We start from the raw sequence: 26,593 nt of genomic DNA, 5'->3' as shown, positions 1-26,593 counted from the left end.
GTTATGTAGTGAGAGATCCATGATTTTTATGGTTTATACCTTGGACACCAGTACTATGTAGAATTTGATGGTGTTTTACAGAGATTTCCACCTAAAATAATGTGGATCCATGTACATTGGTGTCTTGGATCTGTACTGTGCCATGGAATTTATTTAATAACTAATATATTTTATCTAATATTTTAATATGTTTAATTCTTTTAAAATATTCAAATAACTTACTCTTTACAGCTTTTGATATTGTTTGTTTTTAATGAGGCAAGTCACCTTGGGACCTTTTGAAGGAGATAAACAGAGTAAAACTACTTTAAACAAATAAATGTTCTGCATTGAAAAATATGTGCTTTATGCAGTTGAGTCTTTAGACACAGATAGGATCTATGACTTGAAAGTGGTTTTGGGAGAATCTCACGTAATGATCATGTAGATTCATGCATCTGATCAATGTTTTTGAACCTGGCAATCATCTGCACTTAAGTGAACTGTGATTTCTGTGGTTCAGTATTTGGACGTGCAGGAGATCAATGGTTTGAAAGAGGTCTTTGGAGAACTTCATGTAGAAATGATGTAGATCCACGAGCATTTGTGCATCAGATCCATTTTTTAACACCATGGCATCATTGTGCAGTCAGCAATACAGTTCAGATCCACATTTCGGATGCATGTTTGTGCCCCACTGGAAAGCCATACTACAAAAGAACTGTGAATTATCTGTTGTAGTCAGTGGCAACTTATGGGATCTACAACTTGACAGTGATTTGGAGGAGATCACATGTTAAAATCATGCTGATCCATCAGAATCCATGTCTCAGATCCATGTTTTAACACCACTGCAAAGCCATGAGCTGCGGCTCCTAATTGCTGTGCTGTAGTCTGCGAGTGCAAATTACATATATGATTTGACAGTGGTTTCAAGAGGATCCCATATAAAATTCATGTGGATCTATGAGGATCCACACATCAGATCCATGTTTTTGCACCACTGTGAAGCCATACAACAAAGGACCCATGATTTCTGTGATGTAGTCTGTGAGCACAGACGGGAAATATAATTGGACAGTCATTTGGGGATGATCCTACATAAAATATGTAGATTAATGAGGATCCATGCCTGGGATCCATATTTTTCCATCTAAAAATTATATGAAATCATGAAGATCTGTGCAGATTGATTGCCTAGTCTATGGGCATGGATGAATCCTATGATTTTAGGATGGTTTGGTGAGGGCCCCTCACAAAAATCATATGAAATCATGAAGATCTGTTTACATTTTATGGATCCTCCTTTTACCCAAACCCAAATACCACACAATTGAGGAGAAATGGCAAGATCGGGTCCTTTGCAGGCTTCCTTGGAAGTAAGCGCGGAGGATAATCAATCTGTCTCTGACTGCTGTGAGAATCCCCCCCCCCCAATTGCTCTGTTCCGTCTTGAGATACCGGCTTTACTCCTGGGGCCAAGGGCCATGCTCAGAAGCTCACGCTTTTCCAGCGAGTAATGAATGAATGGGCTTCGCTGCGTTGCGGATCAGGGTCTTCGAGCCGTTCAGGACTTAGGAACTCTCGACCTCTGATGCCTTTCAGCGGATTTGAGCGTAGGGGGGCCCTAGCAAACTTCCAGGCAAGCAAACTCAAAGGAGGAGAGCGCCGGGGACAGCTGGAAGGAGGTGTTGCTGTACAAGCAAGGGTGGCCAAGGGGATCAGATGTGGCTTTTACCAGCACAGACCGCTACGCCCTGCTACAGCCCACTTGATCGCCTAGGCGAGGAGGAGAAGCTCCTAGTCCCTGACATTCACTGGGGAAAATAGCCAACTCGTTGGAGACCCCAAGGGGAGAAGGGAGGCTTTCCCTTCTTCTTCTTCCATCAGCCCCGTGGTAGCCTTGATCTCAGGTGTGTGTGTGTGTGTGTGTGTGTGTGTGTGTGTGTGTGTGTGTGTGTGTGTGTGTGTGTGTGTGTGTGTGTGTGTGTGTGTGTGTGTGTGTGTGTGTGTCGATATTATCAGGACGAGCACCGTCTTCCCCCTCCACGCTCACACCACGCGGGCTGTCAAAACTTTCCGCCAAATGAAGAATCCCCTTGGCCAGAAACTAGCGGCTCGGCCGGGCAGAGGACGGTCAGTGCGGGCAGAACGCGGGACCGACTGCCGGGCGAGCAACACCGTCCGCTCACTAGAAACGCTGGGCGGGGAAACCACCGAGCCAGCGAGGACACTTCGAGCCGCCGAGGCAGGGCAGCCGGAGCGAAGGCGGCGCTAGCAAAGAATACCCTGCTTTTGAGAGCCCGAACAGACCGATTCCCTGTGCCCCTTAGTTTCCAAAATTTTCTCTCTCTTCCTGTCTGAGAGAAAGCGGAAAGGAGAACCTTACTGCCTTTATTTATGGGATTTAAGGGGGGAAAGAGAGGTGACCTACCTGTAACCATGGTTCGTCTAGGGATCCTCTGTGAATCCACACAATCGGGTTGTTCTGCGCCTGCGCTGAACCTCCCCAAAGTTTCTAGAGCTTAAAGACGCATGATTAGTGGGGCATTCCCCGGTGGTGGAGCGCATGCTTCGCCCATCACTGATCCCCTCAGTTCCTTCCCCCCCCCCCCCGTTGGCTAGACCTGTTTGGGAAACTAGAGCGATCTATTGAATTAATACTTCCTATTGAATCATCATTTATTACTTTAAATGCCTTTCAATCATTTTTCTTTATTGGATGTTTCCCCTGTGAGTTTATTCCATTTTTTTCTCTACCTGCAGTTTGCTGAGCCTCCCCCCCCCGACCATTTTTCCCCTCCTGTTTCCCCCCTTGCTCTTTTATGCCCCCCCCTTTCAAGCGGGGCGTTTTCTGCGCAAATAAAATCCCCCTAATCAATGGCCACGACTGTTGCCTTTCCTGCCTTGGAGAACAACATCCTACACACTCCTGCTCAGTATGTAAAAGGCTAACTAAACCAGCGGTTAAACTGCGCTTACAAAGATTGAGGTCTTACCTCTGGGGGAAAAACCTCTGAATCCACCTCTGGTCGCTATGGAGTCTGCACAATCTCCAGCCCCTCGACCAGATCGGCAAAATCCACCCATGCCTGCTTCCAGCCCCACGACTCCTTCTCCCCATCATGAGGAGAAGTCAAAGTCCACTTTGAAATCCACATCCCTGTGGTGGAAGGCCTCGGCTCGGTCTCTAGACTCTTCTAAGAAGAAAAAAAGACAAGACGACCTCTAAGAAATCGAAAACACTGACAGGACCAAGTTATTCAGAAAATCACAGAGACTTTTCCTATGTTCTTATTTATTTATTTATTTATTTATTTATTTATTTATTTATTTATTTATTTATTTATTTATTTATACCCCGCCTATCTAGTCATTTCGACCACTCTAGGCGGCTTACAACATAAAGGAGCTCCAGCTTGGCTTCAATCTATTTCTAGATGGATTGTCCAAACTATCTCATTGGCGTATGAGTTAATGGGCAAAACACCTCCTGAACATTTAAAGGCCCATTCTACCAGAACGCTGTTAACATCTACTGCCTTCCAGTGTGGGGTTGAACTCCCTCACATCTGTCGTGCAGGGACATGGTCTACTCCATTTACTTTTGTCAGACATTACTGTCTGAATATCAGGGCACGGAATGATGTTGGTTTTGGCAGAGCTGTTTTGGCTTCCTTTCTACCCTGATGTCCCACCATCCGGTAAGTGAGCTTGCCACTCACCCATTTGTGTGCATTCAACAGAGGCCAGGAAGAAGAAAGAGGGGTTACCTACCTGTAACCATGGTTCTTCTAGTGGTCCTTCTGTGAATCCACACATCCCGCCCATCCTCCCCTCTGTCTGTCACATTGTACTTTGAAATACCTCTTTGACAGCAGCTGGATTTTTACAGGAACTGAGGGGAATCCATGATGGACGGAGCATGCGCTCCACGGAAACGTCCCACTAACCATGTGTCTTTAAGCTCTAGAAACTTCCAAGAGGTGCAGTGCAGGTGCAGAACAGCCCATTTGTGTGCATTCACAGAGGCCAGGAATAAGAATCAACCTTTTATTGGGGGAAAAGATGCTGCAATTCTGCACATGCTGTATCTACTCAAGAAAAAAAAATGCAGAGTTCAGTGGGAATTATTCTTAGTAAAGGGGCACTGCCTTTGGCTTAAAAACAGTCGATGATTCATCACAGGTAATCTAAAAACTGATGGATTTTGTCGTCATCGTTGTTAGAAATCCTAACCGCTGGTGTTCTTTTTGTAATAATAATGGTTTTATTACCACACAGCGAAATCCTAAAGTCGTTTTACTTATACCTTCGGGATGGCAGCGGAATTTATAGGGAAATAATTCGGTTGAGTTTACTGCCGAGTAGAGGTCCGTAACCCTGCGGCCAACTGCTTTGGCCGTTTGCCACCGTTGGCTGTATTATTCAAGTTCCGTCGTTATTTTTATTTTTATTTTATTGAACGTAAGAGGCACCACCAATGAAGGAAACACTGAAAAAAAAAATTAAAACGAGCAAGGACGACTTGTTTTTGGATGTTTGCCAGGAAAGTGTATATTTGGTAAAAACAAGTTACTTTAAAAATTGCCCGGCGAGGTGGGTGGGAACGCTGCTAATGTAATTCCAAAGAATGCCCGTTTTCCCCTTCAAAAGAAAGAAAGAAAGAGCAACCACGTGAAAGTAATATAGAGGGGAATAATAAGGCTGCGTGAACCCCAGAGTGATTAAAATCAATAAGAAGCTCGCCTTTGACAGCATTCCCTGGTCGCACAAATGATTGTCGCTATTATTTTGTGAAGGTTGTTTTTTTAAAAAAAAAAAAGATGGAAAAGGAGAACAGAAAGGCATGTGAAGATGGAAATAATTTGCTTTTTTTTTGTAAAGTTCTTTCCTCCTGCAGTTAAGAAGAGTCTGGATGTGCGCCACCCCCTGCCGGAGTCACCTCGGCGGTCCGCCTAACCAGATCCAGAGTGGGGGTGGGATGGGGTGGCTCCTGGAGCACCCCGGGCTTTCTCGCCTCTCCTCGACCATCCCCAACGTTACAGGACCTGGGAGTGGGACAGGATGCCCGAAGCCCCTGCGTTTTACCACACACCGGGGCGGCCACGGAAACTGTTCGTGCAACGCCCCTGGGAAGTTTCCTCGGCCAGTTGGTCTCCTCGACTAAGGACTTACCCGCCCCACCGGGTCGGCTTGGCCGGCTGTGCCGGAATAGGTTTCGGTGTTTTGTTTTTTAATCTCCAGGGGTCCTCGGCTTCAGTGGCCCCCTCAGTCCTCTGGTCGCCCATCTCGCCCTAATAGATTTCCTTCCTTCCAGCCCCTGCAGGTCCTTCACCCTGAGGTCGGTCTTTCGGAGTCTCTCACTCTCTCAGTCCTTCAGACTCTGCACACATCTTTCAAGACTTCCCTTTGGGCTTCTAACTTCCACACACATACACACCCACTTTCTCGAATTCCTGTTTTTCTTTGAACCTTGCTTGGTTGTTCGTGGGTTTCCTTGCTACCGATCCCTTATTTCCCGTTCTCCCACGCAGACACGCACGGATCAGCCCCCCCTTGCCTGTCCTCTCGAGTTCTCCCTCTGCTTTGCCTTTCCTTCTGGCCCAGGACACTTCCTGGTCAGACTTAAATCATCCTCCACCTCAGCGCTACAAAGGAATTGGTTTGTTTCGTCTTTCGGAGCAAGCAGGATGATTCCCTGGCGCGGGCAATTGCCGATCCGAATCCAAACTCGGATCGGGTTTGGGTTTGGACAAACGTAATACATAAGGGTCCCAGGAATACCCAAAGGTGGCCTGCTGGGGCTCCGTTTCTTGTTGTTGGGAGCGCTTTTCCAGCTCCCCTTAGGACGGGGCAGTCACTCGGATCCGGATCGGGGCCGGGTGGGTGGAATGGCTCAGCCCTATGGGCGGAGGCGAGGAGGAGGCCAGAAATCCATCCTAAATGTATTTTCGTTTAATACACAGAGACAGATGCATCGAGTAGGAGAGGCAGCCGCGTGGGAGTGAGCAGCTTCCCCCCCCCGACTCCCGGCAAGTTTAAAAAAAAATAATGAAGCAGAAAGAAAAAGTCCAAAGGACTCTCTTTTCCTCCATTCGCGGCAGGTCAGCTGTTGCCCTGCCTCTCGGACAGCGCAGGGGCAGCGTTGGCCCAGAAGGGCAGCCAGTTTCCAGCTCCGTCGCTCGATGTCCCCGGGCAAAGAGGGGGGCGGAGGGAGGCGCGGAACCCCGAGACGCGCGCGCCCCCGCGCCCTCCTCCCCCCCCCCGGCCGCCTCCTCCTCCTCCTCGCCGGTGTGGCCAACGAGCGGAGGGGGGCGGCTCTCGCCGGCAGCAAATCGTCTCAAGCGGGGGGCCGTTGATCAATCCCAACTAATTACCCCGGAGTCTTAATTAAACTCTTTGGCGTTCGGACCAGTGTTTTGGCAAGCAGGCGGGAGCGCTTGGCAGCTCGGCAAGACCCGCCCCGGGAGGAGCCCCGCCGCGGCCGCCGCCCGTTCGGGTCCCCTTTGGCCCCTCGCCGAAGAAGCGCCCCCCCCTCCAGGCGCCCCGACCCGCGGCTCCGGCCCAGCCCCTCAACACCCGCACTTGGTTTTCAAGGGGCGATCCACCCGTTTTATTTGCCACTGGATCCACGGATACGTCATTGCGCTCGCTTTTTTTTTTTTTGGTTGTACGTGCAATAATATTAAGTATAATTATAATAATTTAAAAAAATACAACTGGAAATGTCAGTCAGATCCGTACAAAACTGAATGAATGCAGCCCTGTCCACAAGAGATACGATGGTCGAGGTGGGAAGGGGAGAGAAGACGAAGACGGGGCGGGGAGGGGGGGCGAGGACGAGGACCAAGCGGGAGTGGAGGCATCGGGAGCTGGAGGGGGAAAAACAACCCCCCCGAACAAAACAAAGACCAACCGGCGGCAAAGTCAATCAACACATTTTGTGGGTAGGAGGGTCTCTATATACAGTCAGCGAGGGAATCAACGGGAAAGTTGTCCCGAGGTTGTTAGATCCAAGGAAACACTGGTGAGTATGGAGGAATAATAAGAGAAATCGTCCGGAGTGGAGAGCATCCTTTCCAGTGCGTTGATCCCCTTCTACGCCAAAATAAAACGCGCTTTGATAATCCGTAATGACAGCCTTCCAAAATAAAATTTCTCTCCCTTTTCTCTCTCTCACACGCACACAGGGGCATGCCCGTTGCCGCCACAAGGAGCCTTTCCTCCGATCTCGGGGATCACCCCCACCGGAGACCCCCCTTTCCAACAGGGCGGCAGTCCCTTTGGGACACTCCGGCCTCCCATCCTTATTTCTTTTAAATTATTCATATTTGTATCCCGCCTTTCTCCCAAAAAGCTCAGGACGACGTCGCTGCCTCTTCTCTTCCCCAGTTAAGGGACAACTAACTCTTCGGCTACCAGAGCTACTCGCGCAATATAAGGGGCACGGGTCGTATAGTTGCCTAACGGACGGAGGGGGGCCTTTTTCAGTGATCCTGGAGTTCTGAAATAAGGGACTGGTCTAGCTTTTGGTAAAGTGGAACCGTTCTTTAGAAAACTTCCCGTGCAAAGCAAGCCCAGAGCCACTGAAAGCAAGGACCATCATAGGGGATGTTGACCATACAGTATATGGATGAGAGAACACCTCTTAGAATCAGGCGCAAATTTAGGAACTTCAGGGGCAAATTTTCAAGGGCGACTCCTGGAATAAAGGGACAACTAACTTGCATCTGTGGATTGCATTCCGCAATAATAGTGCAGGTGCAGAGGCGCCCTTTTCAATGTCATCTGGGAAGGGGCAGCATTCGGCCGTATTGCATGCAAGGTTCACAAGGGGAGGGTTCCAGATAATGCCTTGGCCTTGTGGCCTCGAGGGCAGACCTTTGAAGGGAGGCGCCTCGTTTCCAAAGGTGGGGCATCCCCTTTCTGAAGCCGAAATTCAGAATTCCGCAGGGGGACTCTGGAAAATCTCTCTCTCTCTCTCTCTCTCTCTGTGTGTGTGTGTGTGTGACAGGAGAGAGGGAAGAAGAGGGCGAGCAAAGCCAACCCCTGGGAACCAGGGCCATCGCGCGATCTAGGGCCGCATTCTTCCGAGATGTGGGGCAGGCTTTTACACACAAACGCGCGCACACACACACACACACACACACACACACACACACACACACACACACACACACACACACACACACACACACACACACACACACCCCTATCACGGGCCCAGGAGAGAAACGACTGGAGCCTGGCACCGATTCCCTGGAGAGAAGGGAAGAAGTCCTTTAAACTCGAGAAGGCTTTTTTAGACAAAGGAAATAAACTAGAACGACCACCGCCCAGGAGAGGCTCGGCCGACCCCTCCAGGCAGGCTTCCCCCAGCTGGGCCTCCATCCAACATAATAAATACACCCGAAGGAGCGTCTCCTTTGTCCTTGTCCTCAAAGCCGGTCCCCCAACTTGAGGCGGGCTAGAGGGAGAGGGCTGCGCGGAAGTCCTCCTTCTCCTCCTCCTCCTCCCCGCTTCTCTCCCCGAGAAATGCCGTCCGGGCAGCCCCCAAAGGCAAGGGCGCCGCAGCTCCCGGGACGCAGGACACACAGAAGAGCCGCGGTTTACGAAGTGCATGCAGACGTGGCGGGATACGGGTTGGAGGGGGGGGGAGTTCAGGGGCAGTGGAGGGCCTGCGGTGGCGGCAGCTCCGTGTCGCCCGGGGTCCGAGGCAGCCCCAAGGAGGCCGCGCCGCCGCTGCCCCCGCCGCCCAGGGTGCCGCCGCCGCCGCCGCCGCTGCTGTCGTGGAGTTTGCGGACGTGCTTCTTGAGGTCAAAGTTCCGGCAGAAGCCTTTGCCGCACGTGGGGCAGGTGAAGGGCTTCTTGTCGTTGTGGGTGTGCATGTGGAAGGTCAGGTTGTACACCTGATGGAAGGCCTTGTTGCAGATATTGCACTTGAACTGCTTCTCGCCGCTGTGGGTCAGTTTGTGGTTCTTGTAGTTTCCTGGCGCCCCGACGGAAAAATAGGGCCAATGGGAAGTGCGCGTACGGAGAGAAAAAGAGAGAGAGAGAGAGAGAAATTCAGTGATGCTTATGGGACTCCCTCTCCAGAGGCCCCCAGCCAGATCCTCCCTCCAAACGAGATATATTCCGTTTTTAAAACACCACCACCATACCTTGCTTTAATGATATATCGCCGAGCAGCATTCCAAAATCAACTCTATATCAGCAAGAATTCGGATTATCATCATTCCACAATTGCTCTTTTCTTTTCTTTTTCTTTTTTAAACCGGCACGTTGAGATGCTACTGCACTTTTACCCAATTCCATAACCTCACTTATTTGGAAATTAGTTGCTTCCAGCTTAGTTACATTGCCTGAAATGCAGTAGAAAGCGCAACAAGAGTAGGCCCACTGAATCAGTGGGGATTTGGTGAATCAACTTCTCTAGAAATTCAGCTGATTCAATGAGCCTACTCTAACTGCGAGTTACCAGTGGATTTCAGCAAATGGATTGCTGCCAGCCGACCGCTTAAGAAACTGAAGCTTTACTCTAACTCCCTTGGAAGTCTCTTTCCTCCCGCCCCACCGCGCACCCCTGCTTAAGAAGAGGGTGGTGGTTAAAGGGGAGGGGTTGATGAGACGGCAAACTAGAGACCTCTAACAGGTTTGTCGCGAATGGAATTTTGATCAAGGAATATAAGAAGGATACAGTATCGGAAACCCATCCGCAGCCTGATCCCAGACAATGAATTCAGATTTTGTCGAAGTTTACGTCTTTGAATAATTGTAGGTTATTTAATCCATTTACTTTAATGAAAGAGAACGAGATTAAACCACAGGGTTCATTAACAGCAATTCTATATAAGCCTACTCGAAAATCAGCTCCACTCTATCACCCTGCATTGTGAACCAGTCCAAATATTGCAGCTTGCATTTTCTAAGGGCAAACAAAATTGTTTATAAAACTGGAGCTGCATTACAGAACTGCTACCGTTCCACAAACACACGCTCAATCCTACACTTGTTTATCAGAAAATAAATTCCACGGAGTCTTATAGGGCTTACTCCCAAGTAAATGAGGATAGGATCTCGGTCTTAGGCTGCCGCGTTAGGCACATTTATTTTGAAAGAAGAGCTGCTAAATCAGCTCGATTTCTGAGAAAGGATCGGTCCCTTAAACCTATTTATTCTTATTTGTTCTTGAAATAACAACTTTAACAATTTTCAGATTTCCTAGCCACCACCACTCTAGGAACGGAAATGACACCTCGAATACTAAAATACGCTGAAAATAATATACATTTTTAGTTACGTTGGAAAAAAAGCAACACGCTCGGTTTATTCTTTTTTAAAAAATCCATGTCATTTTCCTGCCTCCTATTCGTCAGTAGTAAGTTACATTTTTAGAATTCTTTTTAACTCGTGATTTTAGAAATACAGTTCTGCAGATCTTATCTGAAACGTTTTCTTTTTTAAAAAAACTGGAAAAGTACCTTTTTGGTGAAACCCTTTCCCGCAAAATTCGCACACAAAGGGTTTGTAGCCTGCGTGGATCCGTGTGTGTGTGTTTAGAGTGGAACTCCGGTTAAACGCTTTCCCGCACTGGTTGCATTTATGGGGCTTTTCCTGTTTGGGGGACAAGGGGACGGAAAGGAGGGAAATACACAGTTAAATATATATATATATATGTATAGATTTCTGATCTTTTCCACGGACAGAAGAAAACATCTCCGTTTACATTCAAAGGTTTTTCTGTACCCTTTCTATCATCCGCTCCTGCGTCTCCCGCCCACGATTACATATTAGAACAACGGCCATTTAATAGGATTTAAAAGAGTTATCGCCCCTCTTTTATTACTGAAGGACAGCGGGCTTCGTTGCCTTAATGCAAATCAACGAACTAAAAGCAGAAAGGATATCTCTTTGTTGGGCGGGATGGAGGAAGAGATACTAACCAAGCAAGAACTTTTAAAAACTTGAGACAACCGTTTGTACTGAGAAGTCCGAATGAGTACAAAAGGACTTACTCCTGAGTATGTGCACTTAAGCTAAAACAAAACTCAAGGAAGCTAAAACATTCATGACCGATGGGGGAGGGGTTGGGGGGGTAGCCAAAGCGAAGCGAAGCAAAGCAGCAGGTAGGTCTCCGATAGTGTGATTCAATGCTATACAGTAGATTCCAGGTTGTTTACTCTTAGGTAAATATTTGTAGGATGCAACTTTAAAGACATTTCACAAGTAATTCGCTTAGAATGAGACGAAGGCCATGAAGGAAGCAAAGAAATCAGGACGGAGAGACACGGCTGTGATTTCTAACCCTGCCCCCTTCACGCTTGTTCTCTCTCTCTTACACACACACACACACACACACACACACACACACAGAGAGAGAGAGAGAGAGAGAGAGAGAGAGAGAGAGAGAGAGAGAGATTCCCAAGAACTGTTTTAGTCTGTAGCCCTTAAACATGCCGGGAGAAAGATCAGAAAAAAAATGTTGAGGGACCTCTCTTGGATAATTCGGTGGATAAAGGAAAGAAGAAACGCAAACGACCGGTAAAGTTACAAGGCGCCTGGCTTTGAGTGTGGCGGGAACCAGCGGAAACTGAAGGCGAAGCGGGAGCGAGGATGCTCCGCGGCTGGCTGCGCGCCCAGCTGCGGAAAGATACCTGGGTGTGGATGATCTTGTGACGGCAGAGGGTGCTGGCCTGGCGGAAGCCCTTGCCGCAGACCTTGCAGACAAAGGGCCGGGCTCCCGTGTGCACCGGCATGTGGCGCGTTAAGTTGTAGTGTGCGTTGAAGACCTTGAAAGGAGAGAGAGAAAGAGAGAGAGAGAAAGAGAGAGGAGCGGTTAGAAGGGGCCGCTGGAGGCGAGGAAGGCGGCGGCGGCGGCCACAGCAGCCCCGAGAGCAGCGTCCGCTGCCGCGCCTCCTCCACCTGTTGGACGGCCGGCTGCGGCTCCTGCTCCTGGGTCGGGAGGTGGCCGCGGCGTCGCACCCCCCCCCGTCCCCCCGCGGGGCCCGGCCTTGGCACTTGCCTTGCCGCAGACCTCGCAGGTGAAGACTTTGGGCTTGGCGCTGGGCGAGCCGCGGCTGAAGTCCCCCTTGAAGGGCAGCTTGTCGGCGGCCAGGAGGTGGGCGGCGGCGGCGGCAGCAGCAGCGGCGGCGGCGGCGCTGTGGAGCTGGGCGTGGGCCAAGTCCTTGAAGGCCGGCGCGGCCGGGTACTTGTCCGGCCCGGACGGCAGCGCCTGCAGTTTGTTCCTCTCCGCCAGGTAGGCCTTGGGCGCGGGCGCCGGCGCCGTCGCGGCTTGCAAGGCGGAGGAGGGCGCCGGGGCCGGCAGCGGCGAGCCGAGGAAGTAGGACGCCACCGGGTGCAGGCTCAGGCCCGTCGAGGGGGGCGGAGGCGGAGGGTCGGCCGCCCGGCTGAAATAGCCCAGGGCGCCCAGGGCGTGGAAGGAGGAGTGGTTGACCACCCTGGGCCGGACCAGTTTGTAGTGGGGGGTCTGCAGGGGAGACGGCAGGTCGGCGGTCTGGGGCTTGAGGTTCAGGGCGCAGCTCAGGGAGGACGAGGAGGAGGAAGAGGAAGAGGAGGAGGAGGAGGAGGAGGACGACGACGACGACGGGCTGGGGTCCAGGGGCGTCTTCCTCGGCTCCGATCCCGCCTTGGCGAAGGGCTCGTAGGCCAGCGGCACGAAAGGGATCATGCACGGGATGGAGGGCCCCAGGCTGAGCGCTCCCGCCGGCGGTGGCTTGACGTGGGGGTCTCCCGCTTTGGGGCCCGCGCTGCCCTGCAAGAAGTGAGGCAGCAGCGGCAGAGTTTTAGGTTCGGCGGGGCCTGTCCTGGCCATGATCCGCTCAATGGAGAACGCCAGAGGTTTGGAGGCGCTCAGCATGGTGCCCCGAGGAGGAGCGGCCAGGCTCTTCGCAGGCGTCGGGGGGTGGTGATGATGGTGGTGGTGGTGGTGCGGAGGCTGCCGGCTATTGTCCATGGCTGGCCGCGATCTGGAAGGGGCGCCGCTGGCGTTGGCTCGCCCCGGAGGCGGCGGCGGCGGCTGGTCACTGAGCCCCACAGATGGAACCCAGCCCGGCTCTCGCTGCCACTGCCGCTGCCATCGTCTTCTCCGATCCCATCATCCCGCCTTCCGACGACGTCCGTCCAGCCATCACCGCCCTCAGCACCTTCCTCGCCGCCTGGACCACCGCCTGGACCGCCGCCGCCACCACCATCTCTGGCATCTGAGCCATCTCGACGGCCGGCAAGAGGGGAACCAGACTGCCCACGCCGAGGGTCTCGTGCCGGCCCATCGCCGCCCCTGCGCTCGTCTGGCGGGGGACGATCGCCCTCTCCTCCTCCCCCGCCTTCTCGCCTCTCTCCCTCTCTCTCTTCCTCCGTCTCAATGGAAAGTGTTGGGTCAATAGCAGCAGCCACGATCCCGCCAATCGTTAACTTCCTAGAGGAGAAGGTAAACTAGATAATTGCTCAATTCGCTTCCGACAGGCACTAGGAGGAAAGGGGGGGGGAGAAAGAGTTGAGCCCCCTTCCCTCCCCACCCCCAAGAGCGAGTGGCTACTTTTCATTGGAGCCCGCGCCTCCACCTCCTCCCGCCTCAAATAGAGGGAGGTGGCTCTCCTCAACCCCCCCCCCGCCCCGTTATTCCCAATCTCTTTAAACAAGCTTTTAGAGAGGTCTGGTGATCAATTATTTATTTAACATTTTCTTGTTTGCCTTTAAGTGACACGATTTCCCCCCCCCTTTCCTTTTTTTTTTTATTTTGATCATCATGCAAAACTCAGAAAAGAAAGGAAAGAAAAAAACCATTGCGTGACCTCTAAATGTAGAAAGGGAGCTCAGTTTCGGGAGAGAGCGCCGGGTTGCCATCTGGCAAAAGGAGAGAAAGTTGTTCGGCTTCCCGCTTGTCAGTTTCAGCCCAGACTGACATCCGAGCCTGCGCGCACCTGAGCGCGTGCCTCCGTTGCTCGGCTTCTGCCCTGGGTCTTCTCCATCCCCCCCCCCGCCGCCGCCGCCGCCGCATCTCCCTACACGCCCGCAGACACACACCGATCTCACGCACCGATCTCCTGGCCCCCTCCCTCGGTGACACTTTGGACGTCTGAACTTCTGTCAAAGGCCCGAGTCTTCGACTCCCTGCGAAAATCCCTGGGCTCTACCTTGGGGAGGGAAGACGGCCCGTTTGCGGGCGCCTGGCGGGAAAGGGGGGAACGAACCCGGGGGAGCAGGCAAGTGGTCACGCCGCAGCCACTACCAGCGGTGGAAAAGCAGGGCCCGGCCCAAAAGAAATCCTTCCCCGTCTGGGGGCGAGGAAACTGGGCGCACCCCAGACAGAACTGGTCAGCTTCCACTTCGGGCAGCACCTGCCGAAAGCGGGGCAGATGTTGAGGGGACTTGACAAGATGCCCGAAAGAAAAATCCCCCGAGTCAGTCAGAATAGCGGGTTAGGAACGACCGACGCTCGAACACCTCCTGGTCGCGTCGAAATCTGCGAGCGAGAGGACTTTGCAGTCTCTCTCTCTCTCTTCTCCTCTACTCATTGACTTTAATGGGACCAATCTGTAGAGATGCTCTTTTCCCCACGCGCAGGAATGAGGGAATTTTTGGAGTGATTGTTGTGCTTCGAAAAGTTGCTTCCCCAAATCTCCAAGACTAAAATCAACCGGCGAGTCCCCCACAAATCAAGTCAGTCCCTTTGGTTTAAATCGAATATCCGTCCTTTCAAAGTGCAAGCTGTTTAGATTCATGGCCTGATTCATGGATCCCTTCTCCCCCATAAGGATAAATAGGATAAGAAGATTAATAGACAGATACAATAATATTTTCTTCCAACATACTTACCCCCCCCTCTCCCCCTCTTCTCCAAAAGAGAGATTTTTCACGGCCAAGGACAGCAGATGACACCCAGCACAGCTTTGTTTCGATTTAAAGCGCTCTCCCGCAATGCAGTTTCTCATAATGTAACACAACACGAAGCAAAATATATCGAAATTTCTATATATATTGTACGCGCCCCCCCCCCCCCCAGCCTTTAGCCGGGTCCCTGAGAAGTCCCACTGAAGTGAATTGCAGAGCTATTACAGGGCCATTTCGGGGCAAATTGGTTTTCAAGCCTCTCAGCTTTAAGATGATCCACTAATTAAGGACAAATCTCTCTTTTAATAACCGGGGCCAAGGGCTATGTAAACACGTCAAGGCAGGCCTCAATTTTCTCCACCGAAACAAGTGAAACGAGCATCACATCGGAGCCAAAGGGGTGAGAGAAGCCCTTTTGCCGAACGCTTCCCCCAACGTTTTACAACACTTTTTTTTCTTTCTGAGAGAAACACTCAAAAATATATATACCACAAGAGGCTCCGCGCTGTTCGTGGTTCGGGCCCCACGGCGGACAGATCAAAAGGAAAACGCTTTATGGCTGATTCCAGTCAAGGAAGGCCCCCAGGACGGGCGGGCTAGCATGGCTTGTCATTGTTACCTGCCAGTGAATACTAATGCAGTATGAATAAGACAACCCATTGCGTCATTTACTCGGGAGTAAATTTTATTACATTCCGTGGGTGAATACTTTACTCATAACGTCGGGTCGTAGATTTATCCGAGAAGCCCCTGAATTGGCCCTTGGGAACTCCTTGAGGGATAGAGGTTCTCAGGATCAGGGCCTTTCTTATGGTCCCCTGCGGGTCCCACAGACTTACCCGGCCCGACACTTCGGGTCTCCCTCCCCCTTTGCCCCCTGTCTGTGCCTAGGCAACCCCGATTCCCTCAGGAAGGGGGGATGCTCGGCGGCCGGCTCCAGGTTTCCATGGGTTTCAGTCCCCCCGCAGGTGCGTCCCCTTCTGCAGTCAGCTCCGTGGAAAGAAGGTGTGAATTGGTTTGGCAAAAAGGGAGACCCCCCCCCCCCCGCCCAGGGAGCCTTCTCTCCCGGCAGCTGTTCTTCTCAACAGATGGGGCGGCGGGAAACCTATAATTGGCGCCGTCTCCGGGGCACCTCGGGTTCCCTTCTCCGGTGGACCAGGCAGATGGATAGGGAGCAAGGACCCATCCCACCCCCACCCCCCAGCAAATGTGGGGGATACAGCTGACTGACCGGCCGAAGGATGCTGTGGCGGTCCATATTCCCTGCCTTTCACCTCACACCCTCCCCTCAAAAGTCCGATCCACTTTGAAGTGCCCAAATGGGATTGCAACCCCTCTCCCTCCCTCTCCAGGCCGCTCTTTATGGGGACGGTTTCGAGGGTGATCGATCCCCGTCTCCCTTAATGCGGGAACATCATTTCGCTCCTTGTTGGTCTTTTTGGGATTGACTTTCCGCAGACATGTGTTCTGGGGGGGGCGGGGGAAGCAGCCCGCCGCCTCGCTGGAGCGGAGGAGATCCTGTCCCAAAGCGGCAATTACCGGCTCTGCCTTTCAGAGGAGCGTTGGCACCCCGCCGCCGCCGCCGCCCGCCTCGCCCGCCAAGGGTTTGCTGCCGTCGCTGCTCTTGGCAAAGAGGGAGCGGGAAAGGGAGCCAGCCGGGCGAGGGCCAGCTGGAGCGGCGGCAAGAGACGGGGCGTGCAAAGGAGCGCGCGCGGGGGAGGGAAAGGGCCCTTCCGACGACCCCAATGCACGCCATCCGGTGCGGTGACTTCGAGCTATAATACGTCGCTGAAGAAGGAGCAAGGAGACGCCCTGGAATCAGAGGCCGCGACGGGCCACCGAGTTCAGTCGCACTTTCTGGCAGGTTAGGGAGCCGTTCTGGGCACAGAAAAGCAAGTCCCCTCGAAACCAGGTGGGATCTTAAAGGCAAAGGACGGAGCGCTGAACACTGGCGACCAGGGTTTCTCCGCAGGGCGCCGTCTTTGGCCCGCGTGTATTTTGTAAAAAACAAACCGCACACGCTTTGCCTCTAGTAAGTCCTGATGCCCTGCTAAATGCTTTGGATGGCAGCCATGCAGCTCGGCCCTCGCGGTGAGGAATCGTTGGCTCTGCAGACATCAGCCTCCAGAAGCGCGGGCGGGACAGTAGATGCTAAGGAATGATGGGGAGTGTAGTTAAAAATACATATGTTTGCTTATCTGGAGAAATTCATTCCTTTGTGGCCACTGAGGTTACTCTTAGATCAAGGATCGCGCAGGGGCGTCTCTAAAGAAGTGGAGGCGTGGAAGCTTTAAGGCCACAATAGAAAACTCCTGCATTTTGATCTTACGATGCCTCCCGGTTCATTCTTGCCCTAACTTTCTTTCTTCGGAAGGAAGTCCCTCGGTGTTCGAAGGTCTCAGATGGTTCGGCGCAGCGTTTTTGCGCTTACCTGCTGGGAGACTCAGGGGAGTGGCTCTGCGCGGAGGTAGCCAGAGAGCACCGCCTCGGGCGCCAGATGGAGGAGAGGCGGTGACAGCCATCGAGGGCTTCTCGAGTCCCGACCCAGCCCTTTGGGGACAGACCCGACCGTGTGCCTCCTGCAGCCTGCCCTCCTCCCTAGGCTGGACTCCTGCCCCCATTGCCCTCGATGAAGGAGGACTCGAAGGGGAGTGCATCTAAGCACCTGGGCGTGAGGTGCAAGAGGGCACCATCTGGCCCCCTTTGCCGCAAGCAACAAAACAGTCGAGGTTGTTGCTGCCGCTAGGAAAGAAGGAGTCTACCTAGTTAAACTCAACTGCCTCTTTGCTGCATTCAGACGTACCCCCTTATTTTAGACCCAGCGTGTATCTCACGTCCCTCTCAGTGAACATGCTGCAAATCTTGCTTCCAATCCTGATGCATAAATCACTGAACTCTGGTGGACCGCCTTATGAGCTCGCAGGTTGAGTGAAGCAATCGCAATCGAACCTGACCTCAGACGGTTAAAGCATCCAGTTTTTCGAAGGCTGCTAACGTCTTTGAAGGGTGAGCCTGCCCTGTGTAGTGTAGCGTAGTGGTCGGAGTCCTGGACTTGGGGAGCAAAGTGGCTCCAGTCCAAACTAAGCCAGGAAAGCTACCAAATGATCCTGCAGGACATATCTGAACTCTGCGCTCTTGGGAGGATAAAAATGGGGAAGAGTATGGCCAAATATGCGCCTCGTGGGAAAAGCAGAATAGGACGGAAGGTCACCAAGCCTGACTCCTGCCGAAGCCGGGAATCCACAGCGAAAGCATCTCCGACAGGTGGGCCATCTAGCCTCTGTGTTAAGGCCTCTGGAGAAGGAGAGTCCAGCATCCCCCGATTCAGTCCACTACACTGCCCAACAGCTTTTGCCCTCAAGATGTTTAGAGGGGAAAGCACCTTTCTGCTCGTTTGAATCCAGTATTCTGGCTTCCTTTTCTCTGGAGCTAAATAGACAAATGTCACAATTGGGGATGCGTTTATCGGAAAGAGCCTGATTTCTAAATCTAGGTCTTTACGTGAATATGGGGAGGTGAAGGCCTTTTAAAGAGTATCTCTTTCAGGCTCAGTAATCGTATAACCCTCGGGTTCCAGGGTTATAATGTTGATTTTGTTAGCGATTGGAGCGAGCGAGAGAAAGCAGTTTTGATCTCAGAAATACAGAGCGGCCAGAGAAGAATTCGTTTGCGAAGTGTCCATCCGGAGCTGGAAAAGCAGAAGATCCCCCAAATCCTCCCTCCCTCCCCCCCCCCAAAATGAAGAGATCGAGAAAAATGCCTAAATCCTGAGGGGATCTGTAGTGCAATCGTGTAATCATTGGACAAGAAACCTCGTTTAAATTCATGGGACATACTTCTGAGTAAGTATATAGGTATATAGGTACAGTTATTAAGAAGAAATCTCATTGAATTAGGCGGCACTTACTGCCAGTTAAAACAACACATAGGTTTGCCCTGCTAGATTTCCACTATTGGCCAGAAACAAAACAAACAAAATGCAGGTTGTTACAGCTGATCATTCAAGGTAAACTAAATAGGAACAGAAGGAAGGGAAGGAAAAGAAGGGCGAAGAATCTTGAGGATTGGTCTGGCTGGACAGAACATGACTGCTTACAGTTGCCTCCTTCAAACCTACAACGGCCATAATGACTTCCGACCTCCGACGGAGAGGAACCATGAGGAGTGGGGGCTACAGTAATGGGATTTACTCCGCTAAAGTACACGTCGCATTGCCGCCTGGTTCTCGGTGCTTTTGCCGAACCGTAAATCCTAATTTATGGAGTGGCAGCGCGGAAGGGCAGCTCGTCTCCCTCTTCTCCTTATTGCTCACTTGTATTCGCTTCTGGTCGAAGAGCTCACTCCCGGCGGGCTTTTGATCGCCGCTCCCCCCCCCCCCCGGCAAACTCACGTCGACCTGGAGGGCAAGAGTTGAACCCAGAGGCTATTGGATCGTCAATATCAACCTACGCTTTGAGTTTTGCGCCCTTTCCTCTACCAGTAAAGCCAATCCAGGCTGGATCCGAGTCCTGCTCGCCGTGTTCAGACATGAACTGTAGTAACTGGATAAACTGTAACAATTAACTTCTCGCCTTATAACCCCCCTACACACACACACACACACACACACACACACAGAGAGAGAGAGAGAGAGAGAGAGAGAGAGAGAGAGAGAGAGAGAGAGAATGGATAGCTTCCCCTTTTCCTCCCTTGGAAGGGTCGAGGATCTTTGCGAGTGAGCCGCCCATCGAGTGCCGCAAAACTGCCCCTTCTTTCCACCTGCTGATGGTCAACTTCCTTAAGAGCGGAAGATGGACGTCTGGGCCGTCTTTCCACGACATCTGCTGCTCCCCCCCCCCCCGCGCCCTGCTGCTGGCTCTAAACTGGCAGAAAGAATCGAGACGCCTGGTTTCTGGGTGGAGGCGGCCGTCTGGTCCCTGCCTAGAGATGCGGCCGCTTCTAGAAAGCCAGCGGAAAAGCCACACGCAGTGTGTGTGTGTGTGTGTGTGTGTGTGTGTGTGTGTGTGTGTGTGTGTGTGTGTGTGTGGTGTGTGTGTGTGTAAGCCTAGGGCTCGCCCGGCTTTCGGTCGCCTTTGTTTTGGTTGTGATCGCGACAAGACGTGCAGTCAACAAACCCTGATTCCCAAGTCTCGACCTGGCTCCCTCCGAGTAAGTGGATGAGCTCTGGTCTTGGAACGTGAGAACGGAGTATGCCCAGAGAAAAGAAGGGTTCGATCCCTCCCCACCCAAAGTAGTAGCTGAAGTGGGCAAAGAAAACGCAACGAAAGCGCGCTTAGGCGAACGCCGGCAGCAGTATGTTGCCGAGTCCTCTCTCTTCCACCTGGTTTTCGGAGGGTCTGGGGCGCTGCCGACATCCCCCCTACCCTCGGTCTCAGGGGGCGAGAGCCCAAGGCGTTTGGGCACCGCTCCGCCTGCCCTCAGAGGCAGCGAGGGAAAGGGCGCGCAGACCCAAAGGGGGACGGGGCTCTCTCGCCCTTATCCAAGGACTGCCAAGTAAAACGAGTTTAGCAATCCTATGGGGATTAAAAACCAAAAGGAAACGGAGGACTCTGCTTTTTAAAAAACTCCAAGGCCCGCCAACTAATTAGCAAAGAACGCCCACTCTTATTTACAGCAAATCTCATATATTTGGTGCAACAGTGTATTTCCCTGTAAGGTGATGAATAAAAGGAGATTCTCCGGGCCACTGGAGATTTTTCGGCTCTGCTCCAGGGAGAGGACAGACACGTCAGCAAAGCAAAGCAAACGAAAGCCAGAACGGGGACCCCAAGAAACTATGAGCCACTTTCAACCGGAATAAAAAAAATGATTGAAAGTCCTAGTAGACAGGGTTATTGGTTTTTGTTTTGTTTTGTTTCGTAAAAAGGGATTTAACTGTAGTGAAACACTCTGTCACATGTTAGAGCAGGTGAAGAATAATAGTGTTGAGTCTGAATGCATATATGGAGATTTCAGTCTAAATAGAAAGCTGGACACATAGGAACACCAAGTAGTACCTTATTATTGGTGAATTAACACGAAATAGCCTCTGCCAGCACAGTCTTCTAGCTGTTTACTCACAGATGATGATGATGATGATGATGATGATGATGATGATGATGATGATGATGATCATCATCATCATCATCATCATCATCATCATCATCATCATCATCATCATCATCATCATCATCATCATCATCATCATCATCATCATCTTCAATGGGTCTTACTGCCCAGTAAGTTAATATAAGATTGCAGTCCATGCGGTTAGAACAGCAAGGGCAGATTATACCTTTATTAGATCACTTTTTAAAGACAACAGATTTTGATAGCTTTTGACATAAGCTAGTCTCCATTAGGCTGTGCACTTATTGTGGATCCACTTATTGTGGATAGTGCAGAAAAAAAAGAAAGTCCCAAAACGAGCTACAAAATGCAGGTTGCAAACACAAGATGGCCATTGGTTGGATTTTGTCTTTCAGCTCATCAAGGTGTTGCCAGTTATTCAGCATTACCCTTCCTCCATCACCTCATTTTAAAGCTCAAGGTTCCTATATGGACAGGTTACAGAGATTTTGGGAGAATTAGGTAGATGGCTGCAATGTGCTGTGGGGACAAGAAGCAGATATAAAATGAGTTCATTACTTTTGTAGTTTATTTCTGCTGGGATATAAAGTTTGAGATGTTAGCTTCTCTAGTATTCTGCTGATTTGTTACATCACGGATTTGGTGCCATTGGGAACAATCACATTTCTACTTAGTAATAACAATTTCTGCCTACATAAGACATTGATTTTGCATTATTAAGCTATTGCATCTTCCCATTATGATAATTTTCAAGAAGGGGAATAATAAGAATAACACTGAAACACATAGGAACCTTATGCCCTATACCAGCCAAGACAGTGGTCCATTTGGCCTTTTACTGTAAATTAACTGATAGGCAGCAGCTTACCAAAGATTCAAACAGGTGGCTGTCTAGCCTTTCCCAGAGACCTAGGGATTGAACATGGGACCTTGTGGATGTAAATATAGCATGTGCTTTAAGCTAAATATCTAGAGTATGTTGGGAGATTTATCCCAGCCACCTCTCAACACTTTTATCCACTGAATGATTTGGTCCAACGTTGCTAGTATTTTCAAGGCAACCTTTGTGGGCACCATTACTTGGAAGCACATTCATTTGAATTAATAGCACTTGTTTCCAAGCAAATTTTGATTAATCCTATATATACTTATAGGGACGTGGTGGCGCTGTGGGCTAAACCGCAGAAGCCTGTGCTGCAAGGTCAGAAGACCAAGCAGTCGTAAGATCGAATCCACGCGACGGAGTGAGCTCCTGTCGCTTGTCCCAGCTCCTGCCAACCTAGCGGTTTGAAAGCATGCAAATGCAAGTAGATAAATAGGGACCACTTCAGTGGAAAGGTAACAGTGTTCCGTGTCTAAGTCGCACTGGCCGTGTGACCACGGAAGATTGTCTTCGGACAAACGCTGGCTCTATGGCTTGGAAATGGGGATGAGCACCGCCCCCTAGAGTTGAACACGACTGGACAAAAATTGTCAAGGGGAACCTTTACCTTTACCTATATATACTTATGGGAGCAAACCCCAATGAAATCAGTGGAAAATTAATTACATGGAGATAAGCAAAGCCTCTGGTTGTTAATCAGTCTTTGCTATCACATACATACACCAATTCACCTTTAAGATCCATTTTAAAAAACAATCATTTACTTTTTGGAACAAAGTCTGGTCTACAACAGAGTTGTGATGAAATAATTGGGCTTAAGATGATTTTAAGTTAATGAATGAAGGACATCAGCATTATCTCATCTCTTATCAAGCCAGCCCCAAATCATCACCATGACCACGACCACCACCACGACCACCATCAACATCATCATCGGCTGTGGATCACTGCAAATACAGCAGGTAGTAGAGGAGGAAAAAAGAAGCCTAAATGATTATATCAGGACAAGCAAAGAAAAATTACTGAAGGCAGTGAAAAAGGATAATATTTTGAAAGCAACAGAAACAAAAGCTCAATATAAGAAATAACAATTTTAAAACAAATTAAACAGCAGGAAAAATAAATCACTACATGGACAACACCTGAGAAATATTGATGGAAAGCATGATCATAATTCAACATGGGCAGGGCTAAAACTAGGGACCCTTAAGAAAGAAACCAAAGGCTTGATTTTTGCTGCACAAGAACAAACACTCCAAACCAGTGTGATGAAAGCTAAGATCCAGGGAATTAGTGCTAACAGCAAATGTCAACTCTGCCAAGAAAAAGATGAAACTGCATCACACCTCATCTGTGAATGTCCAAATATTGCATAAACATATTACAAAGTTAGACACGATAAAGTGGCAAAGTTACTGCACAGGTTATTATGCAAAAAATATAACTTGCTGGCCTCCAAAAGCCTGTGGGAACATCAGGTATACTAGACAAGGTGTCAGAAAATGAGGAAGTCAAGATCTTGTGGGATTTCTGGATCTAAATGGATAGACACCTTGAACATAATACACCAGACATACTAGTAATAGAATGAATAAATGTCCGGCTCATTGGCATTGCAATTCCAGGGGATGCCAGAGCTGAAAATAAAGAATTGGAAAAACTAAAAAGGTACAGAGACCTGGCAATTGAAACATCTCGCCTCTGGAAGAAACACACTTCAGTGTTCCCCATAGTCATTGGGGCTTTGGGAACAATATCAAGAAATTTGACACAGTACTATAAGCAGTTGCAGATCTCAGAAATCACACCATAAGAGCTACAAACAACAGCAATATTAGGAACAGCATACATATTGCGCCGATATTTAACTGATACTTAGGTTTTTGGTTAAAACTTGTATCTGTTATATAATACCAGTCAATGTGTTTATAATTTTAACTGTGCCTGGTGTTTGCAGGAAGTAGCAATGACTTGAAATGAATTTTTAGTGAAAATAAAAGAAGAAAGTGCCAAAGCAGGACTGCAACTGAACATTAAGAAGACCAAAATATGACTAGAAAAGAACCACAGAACTTTAATGTTGACAATGAAGAAATTGAAATAGTGAAATATTCTGTATATCCTGGTTAAATCATCAATTTAAAGGGAGACTGCAGGCTAGAAATCAGCAGAAGGCTGTCACTAGGAAGGGCAGCAATAAAGGAATTAGACATTATCAAGTGTAAGGATATGTCACTGGGACCAATATCAAAATCATCCACACTCATATTTCTGATCACCATGTATGGGTGTGAAAACTGGACAGTAAATAAAGCTGATGGGAAAACCATGATTTGTTTGAAATATGGTGCTGGAGGAGAGGTTTGTGGATATGTTGGATTGCTAGAAAGACAAACAAGTGGACCCTAGAGCAATTCAAGCCTGAACTATATTTGGAGGCAAAAATGATGAAACTGAGTCTGTCTTCTTTTGAGCACATCATGAGAAGGCAGGATTATCTGGAAAAGACAATAATGCTGGGAAAAGTTGGAGGCAGCAGGAAGAGAGGAAGACCAAATATGAGATGGATTGACCCAGGGAAGCCACAAACTTGAGTTTGCAAGAGCTTAACAGGCCTGTTGAGGACAGGACATTTTGGAGATTGCTCATTTCATAGGGCTGCCATAAGTCAGAGGCAACTTAATGGCATGAAGCAACAGTGAGGTCTGCTACCAGCATTGTGAACATTCTTTGATTGAACATATTAAAGCAGTGAGTTCTATAGCAGGCTCTCCTTATTATGCTATTGTTCTCAACTGCAGTTTTTAACTGCAGCAAGTTGCTCTGGAAAAGTGTTGAAAAATGTGGGCCCCTGTGAGAAGCTTCTGGATTCCAGCTCCCACAAGCCCTTGTAAGCTTGGCCATTAGTCAAATAATGGGAACTGCACTTTTTCAATATCTGGAAAGGAACAACCCATCTCTCCCAACCCTCATCTGTGGAGTGGGGGGACAACTGGCTGGATAGAGAAAATAATGGAACGGAATGGAGAAAAAAAGGTACTTCTAAGACCACAGAAGATAGACATTCTTCTTCCTTTTTAGAGTTACAATGCTTTGATTTGTAAACAAATCAGTTTTATAGATCAGTGGGATAATGGAAAGATAAGTCGAGAACCTTATTGAATTAAAATAGGTAGCAGTTGTTTTAGAAAAATGGAACTGACATTTGCTTGCTGCATGGGGCACCCATGTTTTGTCATAAAGTGACTGTACACACCAAAGGAATAAAAGAGCTGTACTATCAGGAGAAAGTGTCTGCTTGAAGTAATGTGATAACCAAAGTGATTTTAATTCATAGTTGATGTGGCTGCTGGCATTACTAAGCAGAGGTAATTGTAATGTAGAGAGCTCTTCTGTTTCATTTTATAAAAGAGCATAAATTTTAAGATTTGTTTAGCTTGGGTGAGGAAATATTCTTATGAATTTTTTTCATTTGACTTGAGATAAAAGGAAGCAACATTGGGATCAGTCCCTTTTTTAAGTTTATTTTCGTACATGCAAAATTAGAATAAGAGTGACTTGTTTTTGGTTTTTTTGCCAAACCCTGTTTAACATGTGATGTGAATAGCAATATCCAAATGTAAATATGAATGGACTGTTGCAGCAAATGATGTTAATTGCAAGCAATCCATATTAGACTTACAACACTCATCTGCAGCCCATCAGGATCTCCTATGACCCCAAATGATTGCTGCTCAGTGAGGCAGAGAAGCACATTGCACTCATTTAACCCCTACATTGCCCCATGCCTTTGGTTTGCAGGTACCACCTCTCACACATTTTTATTATTTGCTGTAGAATTTACGATGAAAAATCTGTGCAGGCATGGGCAGTCCCCATGTTCTCTAATGTTCAAGATTTTGAGTAATGATGTGGAATATGTGCCTTTCCACCTGTTACTGAAGTACAGCTTTCTTTGTACCTAGTGAGGACAGCCATTGCAGAAGGATGATGGGAGTTAACAGTCCAACAACATCTGGAGGACTATATGTTCACAATCCTTGGTTTAGAGAGTACAGAGAAGGAGACAGTTCCTCCTCTTCTTTCTAGATACAGTGCTTTTCCAAATGAGGAAAAAAGTTTGGCCTCTTTATCTCCCAGTTTGCTCCCTACAATTTATGGTGGAAGAGCACGGGACTTACTGAGATTCTAGCCAGAATGCTGAGATGGAGAAAAGAGTGATAGGAAAAAAGTAATGTGCTGCTTATATACCACCCCATACCACTTAAAGTACTCTCTGGGCAGTTTACAATTTAAGTATTCAGACTACACACTGCCACCCCCCATCCCAACTGTAGTGAGCTGGGTACCTAATTTACTGAACTTGGAAGTCTGGACTGCAGTACTGCAGTTTAACCACTGTGGCACGAAGCTCACAAGGAAAAGTATCCTAGTACTGAACTCCGCCTCCAGGACAAACTACAGTACAACAAAAACAAACTAGTCCTCAGGAGAGGACAGAAAAGTCAGGAAATGGATTGGACTTCATCTGGATGTGAAAATACTGATAATTTCTGTGATGAAACAGGAACTTTTTGGAGGAATAAATGGCCCATTCGGAAGAACCCACAAATGGTTGAGAAAAGATCTAGATACATACACTAGCTTTACTCATCCTATCTGGTAACCACAATAGCTGATTCACGTAATTTCTGCCCAGAAACATTGGGGGTTGGGGAACGGAGTGATTATTGGTTTCCCTGTCCAAACTACAACTTTTACTGAAGCCAGGAGGTAGGAAAGACCCATGCAAATAAATTTGGTGCACAT

The 26,593-nt window shown here is 49.2% G+C and overlaps 1 protein-coding gene across 1 annotated transcript; it reads right to left on the bottom strand.

Moving 5' to 3' along the window:
• Positions 1-6,567: 6,567 nt before the first annotated feature.
• FEZF1 (FEZ family zinc finger 1) lies at positions 6,568-13,469 on the bottom strand. Its single transcript, XM_073000548.2, has 4 exons — positions 12,005-13,469; positions 11,637-11,771; positions 10,464-10,596; positions 6,568-8,971 (listed from the first exon to the last, which is right to left on the bottom strand). The coding sequence occupies exons 1-4, from the start codon at positions 12,953-12,955 to the stop codon at positions 8,643-8,645; spliced, it is 1,548 nt and encodes a 515-aa protein (XP_072856649.2). The 5' UTR covers positions 12,956-13,469; the 3' UTR covers positions 6,568-8,642.
• Between the last annotated feature and the right edge of the window lie 13,124 nt (positions 13,470-26,593).

The sequence above is a fragment of the Pogona vitticeps genome, chromosome 5 (assembly GCF_051106095.1).
Source record: "Pogona vitticeps strain Pit_001003342236 chromosome 5, PviZW2.1, whole genome shotgun sequence".
NCBI classification, from domain to species: Eukaryota; Metazoa; Chordata; class Lepidosauria; order Squamata; family Agamidae; genus Pogona; species Pogona vitticeps.
Note: the sequence above shows the minus strand (reverse complement) of the source record. Positions and strands in the feature narration are given on the sequence as shown.